General features: G+C 41.0%; 1 protein-coding gene and 1 pseudogene across 1 annotated transcript in view; both read left to right on the top strand.

The window, feature by feature from the left end:
- LOC131480595 (gamma-aminobutyric acid receptor subunit gamma-3-like) overlaps positions 1–1065 on the top strand; it is a 321730-nt gene extending 320665 nt beyond the window's left edge. Inside the window, exon 5 of the mRNA XM_058666519.1 lies at positions 941–1065. Within this exon, the coding sequence (XP_058522502.1) occupies positions 941–1052 (112 nt within the window). The 3' untranslated portion in view covers positions 1053–1065. The remainder of the gene's footprint in view (positions 1–940) is intronic.
- A 3417-nt stretch (positions 1066–4482) lies between these two features.
- On the top strand, positions 4483–26422 carry LOC105942465 (protein SET-like; annotated as a pseudogene).
- The last annotated feature ends 851 nt before the right edge of the window (positions 26423–27273 follow it).

Here is a 27273-nt window from a genome sequence, read left to right as displayed (position 1 = left end):
ACATAAAAGCTACAAGAGAGAGCTTCCATGAGGAAAACTATTGAATCAGCTTCAGATTTATAAAATGTGTTCCTGCATCAATGTTAAAGCAGTAGGAATGAGATTCTGTATTGAACTGAAGCCTCAGCAAACAAGACTGGAGACCTGGGTGATTTTGACTCACAGGGGTCTCTGCTCTGGAAGAAATCAATGTAGCCTATAGTGGAGCAACACCTATCTCTTGAAATAACTGGGCATTGTCCAAATAAGAAATCTCCCCACAAATGAAGGAATATGAAACAATACCTGGTTAGAAAAATACACCAGTTTTAAAATGGAGGAAGGGGAGCAGTCGTTAAGACGCAGCTTGGGACACACACATCTCATACTGGAGACTCTGGGTTTGAGTCCATGCTCCACTTGCGGTTAGTCTTGCTCATGTGTCCCCAGGGAGGCAAGAAGTGGTGACTCCAGAGCTTGCGCACCTGCCAGTACCATGGACAAGTCAAATGAAGGTCTCCAGCTGCCGTAAGCAGTTGAGGAATGAATCAATGTACAATCACTCTTTGTGCTTCTCTCTTTTCGAATAAAAACAAATGCAAATTTAAAGAGGGAAGGATTTCATTCAATCAGATGGCTTGATAATGACTAATAATGTCAAGTATTTCACTTAACTACTGGACACAGTTATATTTCTAAACACAGTTCAGAATATTACTGGAATTCTCTTTGCTAATGGTAATAGTCAAAAGCAAAGGAAAATTAATAATAGCAATGCAAGAAAAGGGTCTGCTTGAGTGAGTGATGCAGTTGCCAAGATTGAATTGCATGTGTCGTACCCTGCATTGAGTGAGCTGCTGATTGTGCCGGCACAGTGGTGCCTTAACTGCCCCGTGTCCTTGCCTGGGGCCTTTACTGTGTTGTTGCTGACGTTGAGGGCGACTCTTGGCTTTTTCCACAGGCTCACCATAAATGCTGAGTGCCAGCTGCAGCTGCACAACTTCCCCATGGATGAGCACTCCTGCCCACTGATCTTCTCCAGCTGTGAGTACCAGCACTGTTTTGGTGCATGAGCACTGTGCAAGGAATGTGTGGCCTAGTGTAGCTTTCTGGCAGTCATTTGATTAGTGGCATTCTCACTGCTCAACCAGAGACAACCGACAGCAGTTTTGGGTTCAGGCACATGTGACTGTCTTAATGGAACCCATGTATGAAATATACAGCATTGACAAAGCTGCAGAAATTTAGTCATTAATAATAACATTTTAGAATTTAGAAATCAATTAACAATTGACTTACCAGACACTCTTGATCTAATGAGTTGTGCATATTGTTTGGAAGTTACAACATTCCTGTGCAGTATTTCTAGGTTTAAATAAAGCCAGACAATTTATGTTCTAGAAAGATTTAAAATTTTTTCCATTAAATAGCTTTTTATTTGTCTCATTTGTTCCAAGATATAAGTTTTCAGTCTATTTCATCTTCCAATATTTTGTTTAGGATTGATATCCTAGCTGTAAAGTAACCACTTAAAAATTCTTTATTATAGCAACTAAATACCAGAGTATAGATAAAAGGAAATATCAAATGTAAAATGCATTTGCTTACTTATAAAGCTTTTAAGTAAAGGTCAATATGGAAATATGTCTGTTGAATTTATGATGGTTCATTTTAAATATATTAATCACAAGTGCTTATGTATGATTCATAAGAATCCAATTAACTTTAGTAGCTTTCTTTAAAATTGCATATGCAATATGACAAATACATCAGATGAAATCTCAAGATGACTTTATGATCAACATATTTTGCAATTCATTTTAAGTTCATGAAAAGAGAAAGAGCAAATTTTCACTGATCTCCTAGGTTTGGAAAATGATTTCTCATGCCCAGAACAGTTTGATTTGTTGCAAACAAAATTAACACATCCTACAAACTATTTTTTCAAAGCCTGCAAGTGGACGCTAATGTCTGTGAGGTGTGATAAACCTGGCTGGAGTGCTGGGGCCACCAGTTCTCCATCTGCTTATTTTAAAATTTCATGGACCATACACATGCTCCAGAGTGTTGTTCATGAGTCTAGTGTACCTGCATGTAATGTGTTTGAGGGACTCGCTCCTTCATTGTTCAGTAGGGACATTAGCTCTGTTGAGCCTTCAGTGGTCTGATACGAATGAATCTGTGGTGATTGTGATTTCAATAGTTCTATGTATTATTGGACATTGTACTTATTTTGCCAATATCCCACACATTTTGATAATCACACCAGTGTTTCAATGGCATCCATTGGTTTGATTTTTCTGAAAATACCAGTATTTGTGGGAACAATTTATTGTTACATCATTGGTAGCCTGAGTTTTTGTTTGCTGAAACTTTTTATGTTTCTTGCATTTAATGTGGTCTCTTCTAAGGACAGCTCTTTCTGCTTCTGCCTGGCTTCTCTATTTGTATTGATTAAATTTTAATTGTTTAAACCAACTAGCATTGATAGTTGTCACATCTACTACCAAACTCATATTAGCTGAAATTCTAAAGTTATGCTACCGATTCAATTCAATGCTGGTTGGTTTGAATTTTGTGATGGCAACTTCTTCCACAAATACTTATTATTAAGGCATAATTTTCACTGAGCATAATATACCCATTCAATGAGTTCTAAGACCTTCACATACCTGTATAACCATCATTACATGCATGGTGAAGAGCATTTTCATCACTTCAGATAATCCTTTTCTGGATCTTGTAATCAATGTCCCTACCTTGGCCCATGACAGCTGATTACAAGTTTCTGTCACTATGGATTAATGTGGCCTATTCTAGAATCTCATATTTTGTGTCTAGCTTGTTTCACCCACCACCATGTCTTGAAGGAATATGCATGTTGAAAATGTGACAATTGTTTATTTTCTCATCAGTAAACAACTATTGAGCCCTGGGACCTGGACCATTTAAATGGTGTGCATTCTAGCCACGTTACATGTGCTTGTGATTTCAGGCTTGTGGTTATCATTTCTTCAAGCAGGAGAGCATATTTTGCAATTCCTTACTCCCACTGCCAAAGCTTGCCAGGGAATCTCTTTTTACAGAATGTGTTTCCTGAGTGCTCCATCTGAGATTTCCCTCTTTCTAGGGCCCAGCCTTTATGTGGGGTCTGGACAGTACCACCATCCCGCTGAGGCACTAGTGCTGTTTGTGGTCCTGCCCCGTCCATGGGTGATACCCTCAGGAGCCCAGATCCTGCCAAGCAACAACCGGCAGGGCTCCCACACGCTCCCAAGGGCAGCCTTCCCCCCTGGGGTCCTTATTTCTTCCTCTTGTGGTTTTCCTCATTCTGTCATATTTTTAAAAATGTGTTTAAATATTTTACAAAGTCTTTCAAGTATTTTGTTCCAAGAGGGAATTTTCTGCACATTGGGCTTGCAATATTGCCAAAAAGAAAAGTGTTTATAGGGATTTTTAACAAAAGATTTTTATAGAAATAGAATAATTTTAACTTTAAAGAGAATTTGCACATACCATTCATGGAAAGCCTGCCTTAAAACCTTAACTGTTACTTAATGCTTCCTGAAATTGCACAAAATGATAGGACAAGGGCTTATAAAGTACCAAGAATGTACAGACAAGAATGGTCTGTTGTACTCACTGTATCTGATTCCATGGTTCTGCTGTGATGTTGTGGTGGTGTGCTCAGATCTGGTATATGTAGTTGGAAAGTAACACTTTTAAAATGTGGAAAATGAAAGCTACTACATCTGAAAATCAAGGAATGACATGATTGAATTTATGGTTGACAATAATGAAGGGAGATTTATAAGTGCTAAGAAGTAGACATATAGAATACTGTTTTCTGACTAGAATAAGTAAAATTCAAATACTTGAAGTCAAGCGCACACAATGATGTAGAACAAGAAAAACACCTCCCTTCTCCCCATTGCTGGTAAATACAAAATGTACCATCCACTTTGGAAAGCAATCGGTGGTTTCTTATGCTATTCAATGTACTTTTTATGTCAAATGATTCAGAATTCATCCTTTCTGATATATATCTAAAGGAATCAAAAGTTTACACCTATAGCAAAATCCACATGTTGGTGTTCAGTTTCAGTTATTATATTGGCCAACATTTGGAAGCTGTTGAAATGTCCTTCATAATGTGAATGGGAAAATGACCTGGTATATTCCGATGAGGGAATATTATTGGGCATGAAGTTTTAAGGCCTAGAAAATATGCGGAACTATCTCAGAAACATACTGCTAAGTGAAATAAACTGTTCTAAAAGGTCTGCAATCTGTATGGTTCCAACCATAAGACCTTCTGAAACAGCAGAACTAGAGGAACAAAAAGCTATTTCCAGAATTTGGTGGAAAGAGAGACATGAATAGGAGAAACACATAATCAGATCTGGGGCAGATTCTGTGGAAAATTCATGGGCTCATCCTTGTGGGATTGCAATACCCACTGGTTTGCTCAAGGGCTGGGGTTGCTGACAGGCCAAGCTAGGCATGATCATGGAAATTATTGACACTTATAGAAACGAGTTGGCAACAGGCCAGGTTGGTTCAGGCTGTGGCACGAACAGGAATACCCAAGAACTGGATGTAGGACAGGCCATGTCACAATATCTACCAACATACTCAAAGGCTGAGACTAAGGAGTAGATTATGTTGGGTAGGGTTCCAGCTTCCTCTGGCACACATGAGATCTAGATCTGGGAGTAGGATTGGTAGGAGAACTTGGCTAACCTCCCTACTGGGCTGTAGCTTCCAATGATGAGTGTAAGAGTCAGGGCTGGGTGTGAGCCAAATGAGCTAAGGCTGCTCCATTTGTCAGCAGGTGTGTGGGCTGGCTTGGGGTTCAGACCAGTCAAGATGAGGCCAAACTATAGAATATTGGCACCGGCAGGAGCCAGGATGAGGTGTGGGCCATGCTGGGCTAGGTTATCAAGAGCTGGAAATGGAGTTAGAATGGACTGAACATGGCTATAACATCCTTTTGCATGTGTGTGGACTGGGTCTTGGGGGTGTGCCAGACTGGGCTAGGTTCTGGTGCCTATTAGTGCTTGTGAGAGCCGGAGTGAGTGTGGAATAAGTTGAGCTAGGTCGCGGCGCCCACTGATCTGCACAAGAACCTGGTCTGTTGGTGGGTCAGGTAGGGCTTGGTTGTAGCACCTAACAGTGAAGCCGGAATGCATGTGGACTGGTCTGGCAAGGCTGCAGGACCTGCTGGTGAATGTCGAGATTGGAGGTGGGCCAAGTCAGGCTTATCCAAACACCCACCATTGTGCATGAAATCCATGACTGGGAACTGGTGTGATAAAGGAGGCTGGGAAACTTTGCTATTAAGACGCAGTCCTGGCTGGATAGCATGAGAACCGAAATTGGGGAAGTCCAGGACTATAGTACTTCTTGACATACATGTGGATTAGGTATGGGGGCAGGCCAGGCTGGGCCAGGCTTGGCCAGTCATGACAGACTACAGGCCAGGCCCAGTTGGACTGCAACACCTACCAGTTCACATTAGGGTCAGGACTGGGGGCTGGCCAGACTGGGCTAGGCTGTAGCACTTCCTAGCATGAATTGGGGCTAGGGGAGGCCAGGTGGTTCCAGGCTGGCAAATTTCACGATGAAGCAGGCATGCCAAATTGGGCTGTAGCACTTGGTGTCACATGCAAAACCCAAGTTTGGGAGCAAATCTGGTGGGAGCAACTGTAGGGGTTCCCCTTCTGGACCACTGTTCCCACTAGTGAGTGTGAGAGCTGTGGCAGACCAAGCTGGTTAATACTGTAACAGTCATAGGTCTGCATGTGAACTGGGTTTGAGGGAAGGCCAGGGTAGGCCAGGCTTCTGCAAGCAAGGATCAGAGTAAGTACTGACTGGCTGGGCTTTGCTGCAGCATTCGCTGAAAAGTGCACTTGGGGCTGGGAAGAGAACTGACTAGGCAACTACTATCACCAGGGTATGCATAGTCTGATGCAGATGACAAAGTGAACTGGACCCTGTACTAGTTGGCACGCACAAGAGTCAGGTCTGTGGTCACCCAAGTGACGTTCGTTAGGGAACTCTCCAACTGGACCACTGGACTCAAAATTCTAGCCACAGGGAGAATCATAGGATTTGTGATATGACCTTGGAATGCATGTACTGGGAATAGGCCTCTGATCACTGATGCCTATGCAGTGAATGGCGTGTGCAGGTGCATAGGGAGGACTTGACAGCCAGATTATTTGGGTCTGCAAGAAAATGTCAAATGCCATCTTTAAGAAGATGGGGAGCAGAGCAAGTTGAACAGTTCTCATGGCCAAGCTGTGGCAGCAAGTGTAAAATTTGAAGATTGTTAATGGTAATCAGGGAAAAAATATCTGAGTGTCATCATGTCACTGGTGTCTGGGTGAGTGGACGCACTAGGGTGGACTCTGCCAGCCAATGGACCTTGACAGAAGTTTCTCAACCTTGGAGCAGAGAGGCCATTGGCCTCTTGGAACTTTCAAAACCACTCAAGTAATCCTCGGAACAGTGTTCTCCATATCAAGGTTTCTAAGATGACACCAAGTGGACGTCTCCCATCTCTGGGGAACCGAAGTGGTTGGCGGCTGGGAGTAGCCCCCTCCTCTTTCCTCACCCTGCGTCCTTCCCACTACTAGAGAAAAGGAAGAAAGGGGAAACTGGAAGCATTGGTGCCACTCACCTTCCTCCTGACTTTGACCCTCCCCACCCTGTCAACTATGTAAACAACATCACAAGTAAAACAAAATAATTCTAGTTAGAAAAAAAAAGGTAGAACCAGAGGTAGGGAACTCAGTTACGGAATCAGCTGCAGCTGTAAAGGATAACACATCAAAGATCCAGCTTATTAGATAAAAGGTTAGGATTCCCCAATGTAAAGCTAAGAATAAATCTTACAGGGAATAGTATTGACTTATGTGTATAGGATTCACTGTTTTTAAGTGGGCAGAACAGCATTGTCTAATTAAAGCCTGCACTAACAACTTGGCACTAAAGAGGAGAGTTCTTTTTTTTTTTTTTTAAAGATTTTATTATTATTGGAAAGCCAGATATACAGAGAGGAGGAGAGACAGAGAGGAAGAGCTTCCATCCGATGTTACACTCCCCAAGTGAGCCGCAACGGGCCGGTGCGCACCAATCCGATGCTGGGAACCAGGAACCTGGAACCTCTTCCGGGTGTCCCACGCGGGTGCAGGGTCCCAAAGCTTTGGGCCGTCCTCAACTGCTTTCCCAGGCCACAAGCAGGGAGCTGGATGGGAAGTGGAGCTGCCGGGATTAGAACCGGCGCCCATATGGGATCCCGGGGCTTTCAAGGTAAGGACTTTAGCCGCTAGGCCACGCCGCCAGGCCCGAGGAGAGTTCTACCAATGTGTTTCGTATTTAATTAATTCCTATATGAGTAGTGCATATTTTGAGGGAACTGATGAACATAATACCAATAAAGCAACTGAAAATGAAGAGGTGGTATTGTTTGTAAGCAGCTGCTTTACACTCTCATGATACTTTAAATAGAATCAGAAACTTCATTTTTTTCTTTTTAAAAAGGTGATACAGTAACAAAATTGAGCGGGAGGAATGCATCCATATACTTACAAAACTGTCTCACAGAAGCCAATTTTTAAAAAAAGGTTTAAAAAATAAAAGTAAAGAACAAAGATATGTTTATTTTTATTTAAAAGAAAGATTTGAAGACTCAGAGAGAGGTAGATCTTCCATCTTCTGGTTTTTCCCCAAATGGGCCAACAGCTGGAGCTGAGTGGATTTGAAGCCAGGAGCCAGGAGTTTCCTCGGGGTCTCCAATTCTAGTGCATGAGCCCAAACACTTGGGCCTTCCTCTGCTGCTTTCCCAGACTGCAAGCAAGGAGCTGGAGCAGAAGTGGTGCACTCAAACTGGTGCCCATATGGAATGCCAGCACTTCAGGTGGAGAATTAACCTGATATGCCACTAGGTTGCCCCGCAAATGTACTTCGGAATATTTTCTGTTTGTAATATAAGCACTTCTACATGCGTAGGCTTGATGGAATTTTCTGAGTGGCATCAGAAAAACCCACAAACAGTGACACATATGTAAGATATTTCGTGTATATACACAAATGATGTCATTACATTGGATAAGTAGCCTCCTTTGGTTTACTATTTTCATTGTGGTTTCAATGTTAACAATTTATTGAACAGTTGAAACATTCGTTGTAATACTTTTTCATAAGAATAAAGCTCTTAGTTTAATCAGAATACAGGTAGTGACTATAAACAGTAACTGAATGAAAAGATGATTTCATTGATGTACAGTAAATTATAAAGTAATCACAGATTACTACTACTATTATAACATTCTTTTTTTCTTTTTTTATTATTTATTATTTTTAATTCATTAATTACATTGTATTATGTGACCCAGTTTCATAGGTACTTGGGTTCTCCCCACCCCTCCCCAAACCCTCCCACCATGGTGGATTCCTCCACCTTGTTGCATAACCACAGCTCAAGTTCAGTTGAGATTCCCCGATTGCAAGCATATACCAAACATAGAGTCCAGCATCTTATTGTCCAGTCAAGTTCAACGGCTTCTTAGGTATACCCTCTCTGGTCTGAAGACAGAGCCAGCAGAGTATCATCCCAGTCAATTGAAAGCTCCAACAAACCATCAGCAAAAATTTACATCATTATGGAATTAATTGACATAGTAATGAGTAACCAACATGTTGAAAGTAAATGCGAGTTCCTAGCCACCTTCTGTGACCACCTCATTGACATTTCAATTTTAATTTATACACAACATATAACATTCATAACATAACATGTTATACATAACATCATATCATCTTAAATTAAGGCAAACATGTGGTATTTAACCTTTTGGGACTGACTCATTTCCCTTAGCATTATGGTTTCCAGTTTGGCCCATTTGGCCACAAAGAACTGCATTTTGTTTTTTTTAATAGCTGAGTAGTATTCCATGGAGTAGATGAACCATAGCTTTCTTATCCAATCGTCTGCTGATGGGCATATTGGCTGCTTCCATGTTTTTGCAATTACTGATTGTGCTGCTATGAACATAGGAGTGCATGTTGGTTTCTCATAAAACAATTGTTCTGGATATATTCCTAGGAGTGCTATTGCTGGATCATACGGTATGTTGATTTTGAGTTGTTTGAATATTCTCCATACTGATTGCCATAGAGGCTGTACCAGCCTGCAGCCCCACCAGCAGTGGAGTAGGGTTCCCTTTTCCCCGCAACCTCGCCAACAAGTGTTGTTGGTGCTTTTATTCATGTGGGCCAGTCTTACTGGTGTTAGGTGGTACCTCATTGATGTTTTAATTTGGATTTCCCTTATTGCCAGGGAGCTTGAGCATTTTTTCATATGTTTATTTGCCATTTGGGTTTGTTCCTTTGTGAAGTGTTTGCCCATTTCCCGTGCCCATTTCTTGAGCAGCTTGTTTGTTTTGACATTTTGGTTGTTTTGTAGCTCTTTATATATTCTGGAGATTAGCCCTCTATCACCTATGTCGTGTGCGAAGATCTTCTCCCATTCTGTGGGTTGCCTTTTTACTTTGTTGATTGTTTCTCTAGCTGTACAGAAGCTTCTTAGTTTGATGAGGTCCCAATTGTTTATTTGGGTCTCGATTTCTACTGCATTTGGAGTCTTTTTTAGGAAGTGAGGGCCTACCCCTAAGTGTTGCAGTGTGTTTCCAACATTTTCTTCCAAAAGTTTGAAGGTTTCTGGATGTAGGTTTAGTTCTGTTATCCGTTTAGATCTGATCTTAGTGTATGGTGAGAGATGTTGATCTATCTTTTTGTTTCTACAGGCTATTAACCAGTTGTCCCAACAGCATTTATTGAACAGACCTTCCCATTTGCCTGGATTGTCGTTTGTCTTTTTGTCAAAGATTATTTGGCTATACCTGTTTGGGTCCCCTTCTGGTGTTTCTAATCTGCTCCATTGATCTTCCTCTCTGTCTTTGTGCCAGTACCAGGCTGTTTTGATAACCACTGCCCTATAGTATGTCCAGAGGTCCGGAACTGTGATTCCCCCTGCTAACTTCTGTTCTTCAGGATGGTTCTAGCTATCCGTGGTTTTTTTGTGTTTCCAGATGAACCTTTGGATCATTGTTTCCACTTCCATGAAGAATGTTTTTGGCAATTTGATTGGGATTGCGTTGAATGTATATATTGCTTTTGGCAGTATAGACATTTTAATGATATTGATTTTACCTATCCAGGAGCATGGGATGTTACTCCATCTTTTGAGCTCTTGTTCAATTTCTTTTTTAAGTAGTTTGTAGTTTTCTTCAAATAAGTCTCCTACATTTTTGGTTAGATTTATTCCCAGATATTTCATAATTTTCTCCGTTATTTTGAATGGTATCTTGCTGGTTAAATCTTTTTCCATCTTGGGGCTGTTCGCATACACTATGGCTGTTGATTTTTGTTCATTAATTTTGTACCCTGCCACTCTACCAAATTCTTGTACAAGTTCTAGCAGTCTCTGTATTGAGTCTCTTGGCTCTTCTACATAAAGAATCATATCATCTGCATATAGTGAGAGCTTGATTTCTTTGATTCCCATTTGGATTCCTTTGATTTCTTTTTCTTGTCTTATGGCCTCAGCGAGTACCTCTAGGACTATGTTGAATAGTAGTGGAGAAAGTGGACATCCTTGTCTTGTTCCAGATCCAGTGGGAAGGGTTCCAGCTTTTCTCCATTCAGTATGATGCTGGCGTTGGGCTTTTCATATATGGCTTTAATTATGTTGTGGATTTTTCCATCTATGCCTGCCTTGGTTAGGGTTTTTAGTAGGAAGTGGTGTTGGATTTTGTCGAAAGCTTTTTCTGCATCTATTGATACTATCATGTGATTCTTGTTTTTCAGTTTTTGCATGTGGTGCATCACATTTATGGATTTCCAAATGTTGAACCATCCCTGCATTCCAGGGATGAATCCTACTTGATCTGGATGAATGATCTGTCTGATGTGTTTTTGAATTCTGTTGGCTAGGATTTTGTTGAGAATCTTAGCATCAATGTTCATCAAAGAGATAGGTCTGTAGTTTTCCTTCTCTGTTAGTTCTCTGTCTGGTTTTGGGATTAAGGTAATGTTGGCTTCATAGAATGAGTTTGGAAGGGTTGCTTCTTTTTCTATTGTTTTGAAGAGTTTGTAGAGGATTGGAGTCAGTTCTGTTTGGAATGTTTTGTAGAATTCTGTAGTGAAGCCGTCTGGGCCTGGGCTTTTCTTTGTTGAGAAGTCTTTAATCACTGATTCAATCTCTACTTCAGTTATGGGTTTGTTCAGGTCGTTTGTTGCCTCTGGGCTAAGTTTTGGCAGGTGGTAGAAGTCTAAGAACTTTTCCATTTCTTGGTGATCTTCTGATTTGTTGGAGTATAGTGCTTTGTAGTAATTTCTGATTATGTCCTTAATGGATGCGGTGTCTGTTGTTATGTTGCCTTTTTCATCTTTGATGCTGTTAATTCTTGCCTTCTCTTGTTTTTTCTTTGTCAGTCGGGCCAGCGGGGTGTCTATCTTGTTTATCTTTTCAAAAAAACAGCTTTTTGATTCATTGATTTTGCGTATCGTTTTTTTTTATTTTTATCTGATTAATTTCCTCCCTTGTTTTGATGATTTCTTGTTTCCTATTGTGTGTGGGGCTCTTCTACTGTTGTTTTTCCAATTCCTGGAGGTGTGTGTTTAGTTCCTGTATTTAGCGCCTCTCTTGGGCCTTGACATGGGCTCCAATTGCGATGAATTTACCCCGTAGCACTGCTTTGGCCGTGTCCCACAAGTTTTGGAATGTTGTTTCAGAGTTTTCATTGGTTTCCATAAATTTTTTGATCTCATCTTTAATTTCTTCTCTGATCCATTGTTCGTTTAATAGCATATTGTTCAGCCTCCAAGAGTTTCTGTATTTCCTGGGGCATTTTGAATTGCTGATTTCCAATTTCATTCCGTGGTGGTCTGAGAGGGTACATGGTATGATTCCTATCTTTTTGAAGTTATTTAGGTTTGCTTTGTGTCCTATCATGTGGTCAATCCTGGAGAAGGTGCCATGCACTGCTGAAAAAAATGTATAATCTGTGGCCTTAGGATAAAAAATTCTATAAATATCTATCATGTCCAGTTGTTCTATTGTTTGTATGAGCTCTGTTGTTTCTTTGTTGAGTTTTTGTTTTGTTGATCTGTCTATTGTTGTTAGTGGGATGTTAAGATCACCCACTATTATTGTGTGCATATCTATGTCTCCCCTTAAGTCCGTAAGTAATTGCTTCACGTAGCTAGGTGCGTTTGAATTTGGTGCATATATGTTCACAATGGTAATTACTTCCTGATGGATCAGTCCCTTCACCAATATATAATGTTCTTCCCTGTCCTTTTTGATGTGTGTCAGATTGAAGTGCACATCATCTGAAATTAAGACAGCTACCCCAGCCTTTTTTTCTCGTCCATTGGCATGAAATATCTGTTTCCAGCCTTTCATTTTCAGCTTCTTAGAATCTCTTCTGGTTAGATGTGTCTCTTGTAGGCAACAGATAGTTGGGTGCTGTTTGATAATCCATTCTGTTAATCTATGCCTTTTGATTGGTGAGTTCAGGCCATTTGTGTTAAGAGTTAAAATTGAGAGGTTGTGATTTTGCCCTGCCATACTTGTTTTTGTGGGTGTTGATATCTGTGTAATTGCCCTTCCTTGTGTGGACTTTAGTGGGGAGACCTTCCTGTTTGCCATCTTTGCTTATGATTCACCTCCTTTTTTTCTGGATTTAGGGCATTTCTAAGGAGATTTTGTAGAGCTGATTTTGTGCTGGCATATTCTTCTAATTTCTCTTTGCTATAAAAGTATCTGATTTCGTTCTCAAATACAAATGAGATCTTTGCTGGGTACAATATTCTTGGTTGACAGTTGTTCTGATTCAGGATTTGGAAGATCTTTGTCCATTCTCTTTTTGCTTGTAAGGTCTCTTCAGAGAAGTCAGCAGTGATCCTGATTGGTTTTCCCCGGTATGTGATCTTTTCTCTGCTTTGTACTTGTCTCAGGATTCTTTCTTTGTCTTCGTTGGAGTGGAACTTGAGCACCATATGTCTGGGTGAAGATCGCTTTGGGTCATATCTGCTGGGAGTCCTTTGACCGTCCTGGATTTGGGCTGGATTTATGTTCCAAGTGTTTTGAAAGTTTTCCTGTATAATTTCGTCGAGCACCATTTGCATTCCTGACTTTTTCCGCTCCTTCAGGAAGGCCAATAATCCTAATATTCGATTTTCTGAGGTTGTCTTTCATTTCTTGTATGGTCTTATTGGCTTTGTTCAGACTTGTCTCCAGCTGTTTAATGAACTGGGTATGTTCGTTTTGTGTGTCTTCCGTTTCAGAGATCCTCTCTTCTGCTGTATTTGTTCTGTTGTTTAGGCTCTCAATTTTGTGCTCTAAGTCAAGGATTTTACTTTTCATTTGTTGTATTTCTGTGACTATGTGGTTCTTGAATTCCTTGAAGTCCTCCCAATTCTTCTCATTGTCTCTGACATATTTTAACATTATTTTTTTGAATTCCTTGTCTGGTAGATCTTCTATGTCTTCATCTCGCATCTCCGAAATAGACATTGGCTTTTGATCCTTTATTGGTGGGGTGTTGGCTCTCTCATCTGGATCATTACCTTTTCTGGTATTTCTTCCCATTGTGTTAGTGTTTCTTTTTTGAGAGACCTAGGCACCAATGTGCTGAGGGGTCTCCAAGCACTATCCTGTAGAGATCGGAGTCTGCAGGCGTGGAGTAGCAGGGTGTGGGAATTTTCAAGGCACTTTTGGTGCGTCTCCAGAACACTGGACTTCAGGGCGCCACTTCCAGGGCCCAGCGGATTCAAAGCGCACTCTCAGCTCGTCCCCTACAGGTATGCTACCACAGGGTGTGGGGGAGTGAAGGCACTCTCTGTGCGCGCCCCCTGTGCACAGGATCACAGGGCTCGGAGGATTCTAGGTGCTTTCTCGGTGTGTCCCCAGTGCCAGGGACTGCAGGGCGTGGAGGTTCCAGGTGCTCTCTGGGAACGCCTCCTGCACGTGGGTCCGCAATGCCCTCCTGGTGTGTCTCCCAAGCACCGGACTATAGGGCGTGGGGTGTTCCAGGTGCTCTCTGGAAGTGCCTCCTGCGCAGGCCCGCCCACCCCAGTGCTTGCAGGGGACCGACCACCCCAGCGCTAGCACGGGACTGCCCAGCCCAGAGGCGTGCTCGGTTTCCTGTGGGATAGCACCGCCCAGCTGAGTGCCAGACCGCAAAGGCACGGGGGAGTATTCAGTGTGCCTTTTGCCTTTCTCCTCAGCGCACAGGACCGCTGTGCGTCACCTCCCAGACACAGTTTTGGCAGTTTCAAGGCATTGGCCCTGTGTCCCTAGACGCTGGAGTCTCGGGGGGGGGGAGGGGCGGGGAGATAAGCACCAAGGGTGTTCAGGCTCAGTGCATGCCCCTGGGGGGCCAACTCCCGGAGCCTCCAACTCACCACTGTCCCCACCCAACTCACTCAAACCTCAGGTTCTTGCAGTCTGCCTCTTCCTCTGGTGGGAACCCTCGCCGCGGGTGCGTCTCCTGGCGACTGCGTCCGGTGTAGGTCCTGGCGGGTCCTGATGGGACCTGGAGACTGTGGCGGGTGCAGGCGGGTGCAGGTCCTGGCGGGGCTTGGCGACTAGGGTGGGCGGATGCCAGCGGGTCCTGATGACTTCAGGTCCTGATGTCTGCAGCGGGTGCAGGTCCTGGCGGGTCCTGGCGACTAGTGTGGGCAGGTGTCAGCGGGTCCTGATCACTGCTGGTCCTCACGGCCATAGGGTCTGTGGGTCCTGAAGTCTGCGGGTCGACTGCGGCTCTCAGCGGCTGCAGTCAAAGGTGACTCAGCAGGTCAGGAGCGGAAAGCCGTCTTCCGTGCCCTTTGTTTTGTTTTTCCCTGGTTGCTCTTCCGGGTTGTGTGGATTTTTTTGGCTCCACACTGTCCAGGGAACTTCACGTTCTTCTCTCTGTAGCTCTATGCTGCTCCAGTTATGCTTTTGTCACGTTCTAGCCCTCTCTGTCTGTGAGCTCCTTCACAGTCTTCCTCCTAAGTCGGCCATCTTGCGAGTCTCCCCAATATTATAACATTCTTAACAAGTTGTTTGTTGAAGTCATAAAGTTTTACAAAAGCTGAGCAATACTGGTATATACAATGGACTACTACTCATTTATAATTAACAGTGACATTCTACCATTTGCAGCAAAATGGTTTCAACTGGAGGACATCATGTTGAATGAAATATGCTGAACCCAGAAAGACAAATACTGCATATTCTGCCATATATATTGGAGCAAAAATTAAAGAAAAAGAAAAGAAAAAATTAAAAAGAAACATCTGTGTGTAGCATAACACTTCAATAAACTTTTCAATCTACATAGTATTTTTACACACAATGAATTTAAGAATCACACATTTAAAAGATGTATGAAGACTTATGAAGTCTTGCTATATTTATTAAAACATTTTAATTAGAAGTAAATTTAATATGCATGTAAATAAAAAATTAAATGACAGAAAAATTTTCCGTTTACTGCCTACTTTGGCCAAAGCTCGACCAGGCAGAGCCAGGAGCCAGGAGCCAGGAACTCAATACAGGTCCTGCATACAAAGAACAAAGTACTTGAACCATCATTAATAATACTGGACCCGAGGTGGAGCTGGGGCAAGATTGCTGCTTCTCCAATTTGGCATGTAGGTATCCAAAGCAGAATCCTAACTGCTGTGCTCAGCGGCTGCACAATCTTAGTCTTTTTACAACTTTTCTCTCACCTTCTGTCTCTCCTCTCTCCCTCTCTGTAACACACACACATAGACACACACATTCACACACCATTAGCATGAACTAAAAAAATATTTTTTTTCTGTTGTTTAGTTTGAAGTACTGGAGCTGATTGGCACAGCTGCAGCCATTGTGGCCACTTGGGGAGTGAATCATCGGATGGAAGATCTTCCTCTCTGTCTCTCCTCCTCTCTGTGTATCTTTCTTTCCAATGAAAATAAAATAAATCTTTTTTTAAAAAGGAAGTTGAAAAGACTAATATTGTGAGAAAAAATTGCCAACCATATATCTGATATGTCTAGTATATACATATATATTTTTTAAAAACTAAAGCAGTATTTCTTTTTATATCTTTGTTATAGTTCATTGTATTTTGTTTATCCATTCACTTACTGAAATCCTTAGGTACTTCTCACTTTTTGACTAGTGTGATAAATACAGTTTAAACATTGCTATACAAGAATCTATTTGAGGTCCTGTTTTTAGTTTCTTCAGGTGTATACTGAGGAGTAGAACTGCTGGGTTATGTGCTGAACCTGACCACTTCTCTACACCGTTTGGTGTTTTTGTTTGGAATAACAATCTAGTGGATGATAAATCGTTGCATTGTAATTTTTATTTTTATTTCACTAGTGCCTAATGATATTCTAATCCATGCTACAACAGTGAAGTTCTGATCACGCTGTGGTTTTGAAAACATTAGGACATGGTTCTGCCTGTATAAAGTATCTAGAAAAGAACTCAAGGAGAGACAAAGTGAATAGAGATCAGCAGGGGATTAGAGAAGGGAGAAAAATGAAAATTAACTGATGAGTACAGCTTTTGTTTGGAAGGATAAAAAGTTATAGAAATAGAGTGTTGATTGATGGTTGTACAACATTGTGACTGTACTTAATCCTACTGATTGTACATCTACTGGTTAAAATGGCAAATTTTGCATAACATGTATTTTAATAAAATTTAAAATATATATTGAAATCTAGGGAAAAACTATTAAGTCCAGCTAAAAATGGGTAAAAGCACATAAGAAGCAATTTCACTAAAAGAATCACACACAAATGGAAAATAAACACTGAGAAGGCATTCAACATCATTAGCTATCAGAACATTAAACCACAATGAGCTAGCCCTTTAAACCCACAATGAGCTAGCCCATTAAACCCATTAAAATTAAAAAAATAAAAAAGTAGAGCTCCAAACACCTGCAAAAGATAGGGAAAAATGTGTGAATTGTTGGTGACAATGTTTGCAAGTTACTCTTTTAAGAAAGAAGAAGTTTTCTATTCGATTTTGTTTATTTTTAAAAGGTTCATTTTTTATTGGAAAGGCAGATTTACAGAGACAAGGAGGAACAGGGAGAAAGATTTTTTTCATCTGCTGGTTTATTCCCCACATGGCTGCAATGGCTGAAGCTGAGCCAGGAGCCAAGATTCAGGTGCTTCTTCCTGGTCTCCCACATGTGTGCAGGGTTCCAAGGCTTTGGGCTGTTCTCAACTGCCTTCCCAGGCCATAAGCAGGGAGCTGGATGGGAAGCAGGGTGGACAGGACATGAACTGGCACCCATACGGAATTCTGGCACAGGCGAGGACTTTTACCTACTAGGCTACCTCTCATGGCCCTACACTTTGAGTTAAACAAACAAACAAACAAACAAAAACTTTCAGGGACCAGTTCTGTGGTGTAGTAAATTATGCCTCCACCCACAGTGCCGGGTTCCCATGTGGGTACTGGTTTAAGTCCCAGCTGCTCCAATTCCAATACATTTCCCTGCTAATATGTCTAGAAAAGCAGTAAGAGATGGGCCAAGTCTGGGCTCCTGTAGCCACATGGGAGACCAGAAGAAAACCCAGACTCTTGGCTTCAGATAGGCTCTGTCCAACCCCTTGTGGAGTGAATCAGCAGACAAAGGATTTTCCTCTCTGTCTCTCTTTCTCTCTCTATATATATGACTTTCCAATAGCAATAAATACATATTTAAAAAAACCTAAAAAGTATTGCCATGTGATCTATTGATTACACCAGGAAATGAATAATTATGTTGACACAATAACCCGTGCATGACATGTTCAGTCATCATGTTCTTCAAGGGAGGGTCTGTGTCTTGTAGAGTTGAGAAACAGGGAAACCGTCATCACGCCATCAACCTTTCATACTGGGTTCACTTCACCTTTTTTCAATAACCTGCCAAATAATGCCCATATGTTTGTACAAGTGTCGTTTGCAAGTGTCAGATTCTGGGACAAATGAAGCCCTGGGCTGAGTGTGTGGTTCAATAAGCGAAGCTGTCACTGGGACACTCACACCCATCTCACAGTGCCAGTCAGAGTACTATGCTCCTGGTATGGCTTCCTGGTCATATGGTGAGGAAGACAGCCCACATGCATTTCTGCCATCACATGGGAGACCCAGACGAAGTTCTTGGCTCCTGTCTCCAGCCTGACCCAGCCCTGGTTGCTGTAGGCATTTGGAAAGTGAACCAAGTGAAAGATTTCTGGCCTCTTTCTTTGCCACTTTGCCTTTCAAATAAAATAAATCAAACTTTTTTGGGGGAGGAGAGAAAATTTAGTTATTTATTCACTCATTCACTCATTCATTTGAAAGAAAAAGAAGCTGAAAGAGAGAGAGAGGGATAGCCAGAGAAGCCTTCCTTCTGCTCTTTTCTTCCAGAAGGCTGGATCAGGCTGAAACAAGGAGCCAGTAGCTTTGTCAGAATTTCCCACATGGGTGGCAGGAACCCAAACATTTGCACCATTTTTTTCAGTGCCTTTTTAAGGCCATTAGAAAGAAGCTGGATTGAAGACAGAGCGGCCAGGGCAGAAACACATCTATCAGATGCCAGTTTTGCTAGTGGTAGCCGAATCTGTTACACCACAAGAGCAGTTCCTAAATCAATCTTTAAAAAAAGATATTGAACAAGGCGTGTAATTGACACTGTCCTCTTCACAGAACATAGGATTTTATGGAGTGTTCTTGGCATTTCTGAGATGTTTGACCCATCAAAGGCAAACTTTGCAGAGATAACAAGGTCAGGAAACCTGCACGTTTCTCACATCTGGCATGAAACAAACATGAGGTCAGTAAAGGTGGCTTCAAATCTTCCGCAGTAACGATTACCTTTTTGGACATTTTCTATTTTTTCTCCAGTATAATGCAAAGACTGCTGTGTTACACACAGGAAGACAGCCCCCTGAGAGTATGCCAAAAAATCACATGAAGCAAAGGTTACTTCTCTATGAAGAAGAGAGTCCTTTTCTACATCTTTCGTATTTCTGCTATGTATGTTTATATAGCATTTACTTTGCTTTTTAACAACTACTTCATAGGAACAGAAGCTCAATGATGCAAGATTTTCTTACTTGGGAATGTGTTTTGAAAGGAAAGAAGGGTAAGAAGGCTGGACCACTATTCTGAGAAATGGACTGAAAGGGTTCAGATGCCTGAAAGATCTTTTAAGCTGCTTAAGAGTAACATAGATTGACAACCCTAGAGTATTGACTGCCTGCGTCTTGATTTTTGTTTTGGTTATAGGGGATTTCCTACAGATAATTGCGATCATGTTATAGATGTAAAGACATTTAATGATAGCATAGAAATTTTATGGATAAAAGCTTATTTTTCTTTTACTTTTAAGAGACAGTAGGGATGGAGGGAGAGAGAGAGAGAGAGCAGCAAGTGCCAAATCACAGTTGATTCCACAAGGCATAGCTCAAACAGGAATTCAATCCAATCTCCCATGGGAGCAGTTGGAACCCATTCTCTTCAGTTGTTACCAGTGCCTCCCAGGGCTGGTACTCACAGGAAGCTACAATCTGTTGCTGGAGCCAGGAAGTGAATCCAGGTGCTCTAATATGGGCTTCGTGACTATTAACTGCCAACCCACATACCTACCCCTTATTCTCTCTTTAATTTTCCTCTTTCTCCTGTTTTTACCTCAACCAAAATCTTGCTGGTGAGCTTCATTTTAGGGAGTACAGATAGCTCACCCAAAGTGTTTTATTTTGGTTATTTATAATCTATATATTAAACAAAATAAAGTTTAAGGATCTTTCCAAATCTTTAGAGGTTAAATTTGAACTTGGCTGAATGTTGGGGAAACCTCAATCAGTCCCATTGATACCCAGGAACTATTATGTGCTGGAACCTGGGAATACCCGCTACCCCCAATGCTTATGTCTACACAGTATTGCATGCTATACACTGTTCTGAACTCTTGTAGTCATCAGCTCATTTTGATCCATTTGTGCACCCCGGAGGCCTTTGCTTTACGCAGCTGGGAAAGAAACCAAGCCGGAGAGACACATCATTCATCCATATCACCCAGACAGCCACAGCTGTGGAGTCTGTGCGCTTGATTCATGTACGTCACAGTTCCAAGAGGCTCCTGACTATTACATCAACCATTGCTGCTAAGCTTACTGCAAACCTGTAAGTGGAATAGAAAGTCTCAAGGCATGAGGTATATATTTCTGGATGCATAGCACTGACCTATTAAACTGCTTTTTATTTCACACACACACACACACATATGTACACACAGACACTCTTATGGTACTTATTTTTCTTTGTCTTTGACAACTCTGTCAGCAATAACCATATTGCAGCTGGAGAAATTATTAGGAAAATGTCATCGCTGTTGCACTGTGAGAAAGCTGGCTAGTTTTTGGAGTTTTAAATGGCAGTGCCTCCTTCTCCCAAGGTATTTAATTGTCAGTGTATGATAGAATGGCCATGTGAGTTGCTTTCTTCTCCAAGTGCTAGGTTCTCTCTACTATACCGATTTTAATTTGGGGCAGTTATTAGTTGGCAAGTACATATGACAAACAAATGACTTCTTCTAGGATGTTCTAGAAATATGTTCTTCACCATCTTTATTTAAGCCTTGGCCACTTCCCTCCAGGATCCCATTTTAGATGGTTCTGTCTGAACAGGAGGAGCTCTGGATATGCAGCAGCACTTGCACCACACCCGCTTTTGTCCAGTGGTCTGAGCTGTTAAAAAGCTACTCATGTTTCTCTGCTTAGGAGTGGAAACTCAGGTCATCAAAAGAGTAAGGCTGGTTCAGGACTATTTCAGCTAGGTCAAGCTGATGCATACAAGAAACAATAACACAACAAAGGACAGATATTTGGTACAGAAGTTAAGTTATCTTCTGGGATGCCCGCATTAGAATTCCAGGTTATGAGTTCCAGCTCTACTTCAAATCACGTTACCTGCTAATGCACACCATGGAAAGCAACAGATGGTGGCCTAAGTCCTTGGGTCACTAGCATCTATATGATGGGACCCAGAATAAATTGTAGACTTCTGGCCTTAGCCTGTTGTAGCCCTGGCTGTTGTAGGTCTTCGGGGATTGTACCAACAGATGATCTCTGGCTTTCAAATAGATTTATAAATACTTTTTAAAAAACACAATATATTAAATTGCCTGTGACCACACTTTTTCTACCAAAGATATATCTAAAACTGAACTGATCCATCCTAAAATTTACTTTTCCCCATTTAAGCTTTGTTGGCCCCCCTGCTCACTAATAACTCTATTGCTTGATGCTTCTGGCTTATATGCTAATTTGTGTTTGGATATGAGAAAGTAGAGCTTAGATTTCCATTGCTTGGGAAAAATTGCCAGTGACCCATCCTACTTGTTAGCTAATGCATCTGTGGAGTCAAGGTGAGAAGGTCATGGACTGCTGAAGACCCTTGCAGCAGCCTTTGCGGTGCTTCAGCAATGAACCAAAGAGCAACTCAAACAGACATGTGCTTTGCTGTCGATATAACAGCTTGAAAACAATGGGAAGCAGACATCTGTAAGCCAAATAGTTTCTACCGCTGGGCCGTTGAAGCTGGAACATAAATTATTCTCTATATGCTTAGTCAATAATTTCAAAAAATATTTGGTATTGCTGATTTTTGGATATCAGGGACATGACTTCTATGGACTGCTAAGTGGCTCATTCTTGGTAAGTGTTTAATAGCTATTTGTTCTTATGGATGACTCTCCAAGGCAAACAATTTTTACAATAGTTCAAGGTGATACAAGTCATTTTAGGGACTGACATTGGCTAATAGATAGCTCATTAATGACAAGGTCTGTTACTACCTATTCAGAGAATGTTACATTAACAAATTCTGAAATCAAATACAAAGAAAATGAAACAAAATAATTGAAATCTCTTCTTAATTGGTTGTCATTATTTAGGAATAGAGCTGAAGTAATATTTCTTTTTGCAGAAGCATGAAGAGAAGGCATAAGTAATGTTTACATGTTGCCAAAGGGCCTGAAATCTATTCTGTTAGATACACTTATTTTCTCTGGATGATCAAGATTTGGAAAAAAATTGACAACTCTATACATTTTCATCCTTTATCCTGGAGCCTTGCCAGCAAGGAATGCAGTGAGGTTCAAGGAACAAGCTTTGAGCTTGAACACAGAGATGATGATAGTTGAGAAAAAGGGAAAGCCTTGCTTCTAGGTTGTATAAATGCATTTGGCACACAGTTTATGTTGAGTGATCATTCCTGTTTCTAGAAATCTAATGAGTGCCAGGAACTTAGGTCCTCCCTTGATGAACAAAGTGATTTATTCTGAAGAGTTCAGGAAATGAGAGGTTTTCTGGATTTTCTATTAGTATCAGGTTATGTTTATATAAGACACTTATTTGTGTTACGTGTGTAGAATAACAGACATTGGGACGTCTCGTACGCTTGAATTCCAATAGGGATTTCTGTAGCTGGAATTCAGAATGGGAAGGTCAATAGAAATATTGTGATTTCATGTGGTCTTTACTTTGGGTTACATATTTGTATTGGGATTCGCCATGCCATTGACTGGATTTTCTGAAAAAGTTTTGTTAACGTCTCTTTGTAGAGGTGTATTAATATTGAACAAACCTGATCATCTGTAGTGTTCTCTCACAATAGCTAAATCTTGTAAGAATGGATGCTTTTTATAGTAAAGTTATTTTGATTGTTATATAGCACTATATAAATATTAAGAAATTTGAAGTCACAAACTGACAGGCATTTTATTGTAGTTCTATTAACTGATAGGAAATTTGCCAATGGATGAACCATTCTTGTAGTTTTACATGTGAGTCTTATTTGTGGCATTAAAAGCTGAGTGAATTTCTGTAGTTTGCTCAAGGGGTGCTGAAGTCTATCTGTAACAGTGAATTTATATTTTGTTTCATTTTAGTCTCTTCCATTTTAACTCATATATTGTAGTGTTATTAGGTCTATACAACATGCAAGGAATTAACATCTCTATCATTGTCTATCTTGATAGACTTCCTTGGCTAAATTTTGCTTTATTTGAAATTATTTTGGTTATTCTACTCTTGCTTAATTAGCCTGATATGTTTTCTCTATCATTGATTTACTTTTTAAATATACTTTAAAGAGATTTATTTGTTTATTTGAAAGGCAGAGTAAGAGAGGGAGGGAGAGGGAAAGACATGTCTCCTATCAGCTAGTTCACTCCCCAGTTAGCCACAGCAACCAGGTCAGGCAGAAGCCAGGCTGAAGCGAAGAACCAGGAACTCCATCCTGCTCTACCACATGGCTGGCAGAAGTCCAAGCACCATATGTCCCACTGTCCTCTTAGGCGTATAGGCAGAACCTCAAGTTGGCATTCCAATATGGAATGCTAGCATCACTAATGGTGGCTTAATACACTGCACCACAAAGCTAACCTCTCATTTATTTGTTTTTGAAAGACAGAAAGAGAAAAAAACTCCCTTGAAGGAGTTCATTTCCCATGAATCTACAATGGCCAGGACTGGACTGGACTGACCAAGGTGAGGAGCCATCATCATGGCTTCCATGGGTCTGTATTATCAAAAAGCTTGATTCCAGAGCCAGAGATGGGGTCCAGTGTTGAGATACAGTTGGTTAGGTTGCTGCCTGCAAACACCATGTTCCATACAAGCACTATTTCAATACGTCACATCCAATCATCTCCCTGCTAATGCCCCTGGGGAAGCATTAAAAGATGGCCCAAGTTCTTGGACCTCTGTCACCCACATAGGAGACTCTTTGGTATTACTGGTTCCTGCCTTCAGACTAGCCCAGATTGGTTCCTGACTTCAGACTGGCTATAGTAGCCATTTGCAAAGTAAAGCAGCAGATGGAAGATTTGTCTGTTTGTTTTTCTCTCTCCTTTTCCTTGTTTATCCTCCTCTGTAACTCTGAAGTCAAATACATATATATCTTTCAGAGAAGCTTCTTCCAGAACTCCCACATAAGTACAAGGGCCCAAGGACTTGGGCCATCCTCTGCTGCTTCCCCAGATCATAAGTAGGGAGCTGGATTGATACCTATATAAGAATGTATATAGGATGCCGGCACTGCAGGACAAAGATAAGGCTGTGAACCACTGGGCTGGCTCCTTCCTCCCGACTTTTTAAATTTTTTTACTGGAAAGGCATATTTACAGAGAGAAAGAGATACAGAGAAAGATCTTCTATCCACTGGTTCACTCCCAAATGGCTGCAATGGTTGGAGCTGAGCCAATCAGAAACCAGGAGCCAGGAGCCTCTACCAGGTTTCCCACGCAGGTGCAGGGTCCATAGGCTTTGAACCATCTTCAACTGCTTCCCCAGGCCACAGGTGGCAGCTGGATGGGAAGTGGAGCAGCGGGACATGAACTGGCATGCATATGGGATCCTGGCATGTTCAAGGTGAGGATTTAGCCAATGAGCCATTGTGCCAGGCTCACTTTTTAAATTTTAAGCTACCTGCATTATTGTGTTTAGGGTTAGTTTCTTATAGCAAATATAATGTTCGGGTTTTTAAAATTATCTGCTGTGATCATCTCTTTTACTTAATGTATATAGAACATTTACATTTAAAATGTCTGCTCTGTGGATAATTATTGTCTCTGGTTAACATCAGCTTCACTTCTTGCATTCTATGGTTTTGAGCATCATATGTGATTCCACTTTAACTTCTTTTTTTAGACCAGTTATACTTTCAATGAAAATAGTAGTATTAGAAGCAAAGTACATATATTTTTAAAGTTCAGGCTTCAGTATTTAGCAAAATATACAGTGCTTGGAGATGGCACATTGCTTTCTGTGTGGTACATAAAGCTCAGTGGATAATTGCCAGTTCTTTTACCCTGTTTCTTTACATTGTTATCCCTTATTTCACCCAATTGTAGTCATGTTGTTATAATTATTATTTTAAATGACCATCCTTTACAACAGTTAACAAAACTGTTTGTTAATTGTTTGTATTTCTGGGGCAGATGTGGTTTTTTTTTTACCTATGTACACGTTTCAGAATGAGTAAAAATTATTAGTATTTCAATCACCTTCTCCCTTTTTCATTGTTGGGTGGTGAGAATATTAAAAACCTACTCTGAAATTTTGAAATACATAATGCATTATTAGCTGAAGTCATCATGCAAATAATGTCTTTGAAAGTCAGGCATGTGCTATTTGTTAAAAGATATCATGGGAAATAGGCATTTGGTATGAGAATTTATGTTAATATGGTTAGGATTTGGGCTGTGCTTAATGTTTGCTCTAGCTTTTGATGCCAGAGCATCTTGTATTTGTTTTCCTCTTTGAGGTGGCTATCTGAATACTCTTTTTAAAAGAGAATTTGCATATTGTGGTTCTTTTAGCCTTCATTCAGTTTGCTATAGGTAAGCCGTGGTGGGTTTGAGGTTAGATTTGAGCAATTACAATTAATAGGAATTCCTCAGTTTTCACAGGAATTGGTTCCATAACCTTCTACAGATACCAAAACTGCTTAAGACTTACATAAAATGATCTAATAGAGTGTCAGCTGCTTCCTTCCCCATTAGTGATGCTGTGATGTTTCTTGAAACTATGGCCCCCAAATGCTCAATTTCTCTCCTGCCTCAAAAGAAGAAGCCAACAGGCTCTAGGCTCCAGACCCTAGGCAGGCAGGCACAAGGGTCTCTCAGGGTCTGTCCAAGGGAGAAAAAGAACAAGAAGAAGCAATTAAACATATCAATGAAGTACAGAATGAAATAGGCAGATTTAATGAACAAGCCAGCAAGGAAATTTTGAAAGTAGGACAGAAATATAATAAACTCTGCCAACCATTTTTTAGAAGGGGTCAGAATTGATCTTCCAAATCCCAAATTTTTAGGTAACAACATTTATCAACTATATGCAAGTGTCTGCTCTAAGTCCAAGTGACAGTTTGAAGACATTAAATCAGGTTCCAGAATATATTTTTATTTTGATGAAAACCCTTGCTCCAAAAATAAAGTTGTCTTGAAAAAATTTCATGTGAATGAGTGTGGGGAATCCATCCTCAAAGCCCACTGAGATCAAATGCAAATCCTGAAAGGACCTGACAAAATGGTCAGGTCAAACAGAACAAAGCCAACAGGAATCAGCAGCAGGAGAAGCCTGAGCATTTTTTCACCTGGTTCACCCACCACTCAGACGCCAGTGCTGAGGAGCTGGGAGAGGTCATTAAGATGACATTTGACTGAGCCCATTGTAGTATTACTTGGTTCCAGATACAGATTATGAGGAAGGGGAAGAGAAACGAGAAGGGAGATGGGGACGAAGAGAAGAAAAAGGAAGAAAAGAAAGAGGAGGAGCAAGAAGAGGATTGGAAGACATTAATGAAGAAGGGGAAGAGGATGAAGGAGAAGATGACTAGTAGAAAAATACTGATGGATTCCAGTATTTTTTTTCTTTTAATTTTCTCCAGTCCCTGGGAGCAAATTGTTGTCTTTTCAGGTTTTTTTCCCCCTGTTGTGCTCCCTGATTTTGAGGTCTCTGCTCTACATCACAATTCTCACCTTATTGTGGGGAAATACCTTAAGCAGACTACAATGGGGAAAGAACCTCCTACCCCTTTCTGTTCCAAATTTGTTTTCACCCCTTCTTGTCTCAACAAACTGGAATCAACACCACTGGTGTTCTGTGGGGAAAAAAACGAGCCTCCTGCTCCCCTGGATCAGGTGGGAGCTGGTGGCTGCTAGGCCCCTGTGCAGTTGTGTATGGAATTTTAGCTTTTTCCCTCCTTTCTGTGTATATTGTGTATATTCCCTATACATTGGGCTCAGAGAATATACTTTGTCTCTACATGCGTACGGACGCTTAGCATTTACCAACATGCATCTGTCAACTTTCACTTGTTGAAAAAAAAAGAGAAAAAATAAAGAAAATGGGGTTCTAGAAGATCATCAAATGGGGGTTTGAGATGTTTGTATGGCTTCTTGTCTGGCATATGCAACTATGATGTTGAATAGACATCCTTGCAGTCTAAGATGACATTAAAAAAAAAAAGCCAAGATACTCAACTTGAGCCCTGCCACTCAATGGAATTGGGAGAATCTGTAGCACCTTAATTGGGATTGACATTCTTTACTGGAATTTTGTTCCTGATTATTTAAAAAATTTCCTCTTGTTGAATTGGAAAAGATGATTCTCAGTTTTAAATGTTAAAAGTGTACAAATTGCTTTGTTATAATAAAACTAAATGTGTACACAAAAATAAGATGGCCC

Source organism: Ochotona princeps, chromosome 6 (assembly GCF_030435755.1).
Source record: "Ochotona princeps isolate mOchPri1 chromosome 6, mOchPri1.hap1, whole genome shotgun sequence".
Taxonomy (NCBI): Eukaryota; Metazoa; Chordata; class Mammalia; order Lagomorpha; family Ochotonidae; genus Ochotona; species Ochotona princeps.
Note: the sequence above shows the minus strand (reverse complement) of the source record. Positions and strands in the feature narration are given on the sequence as shown.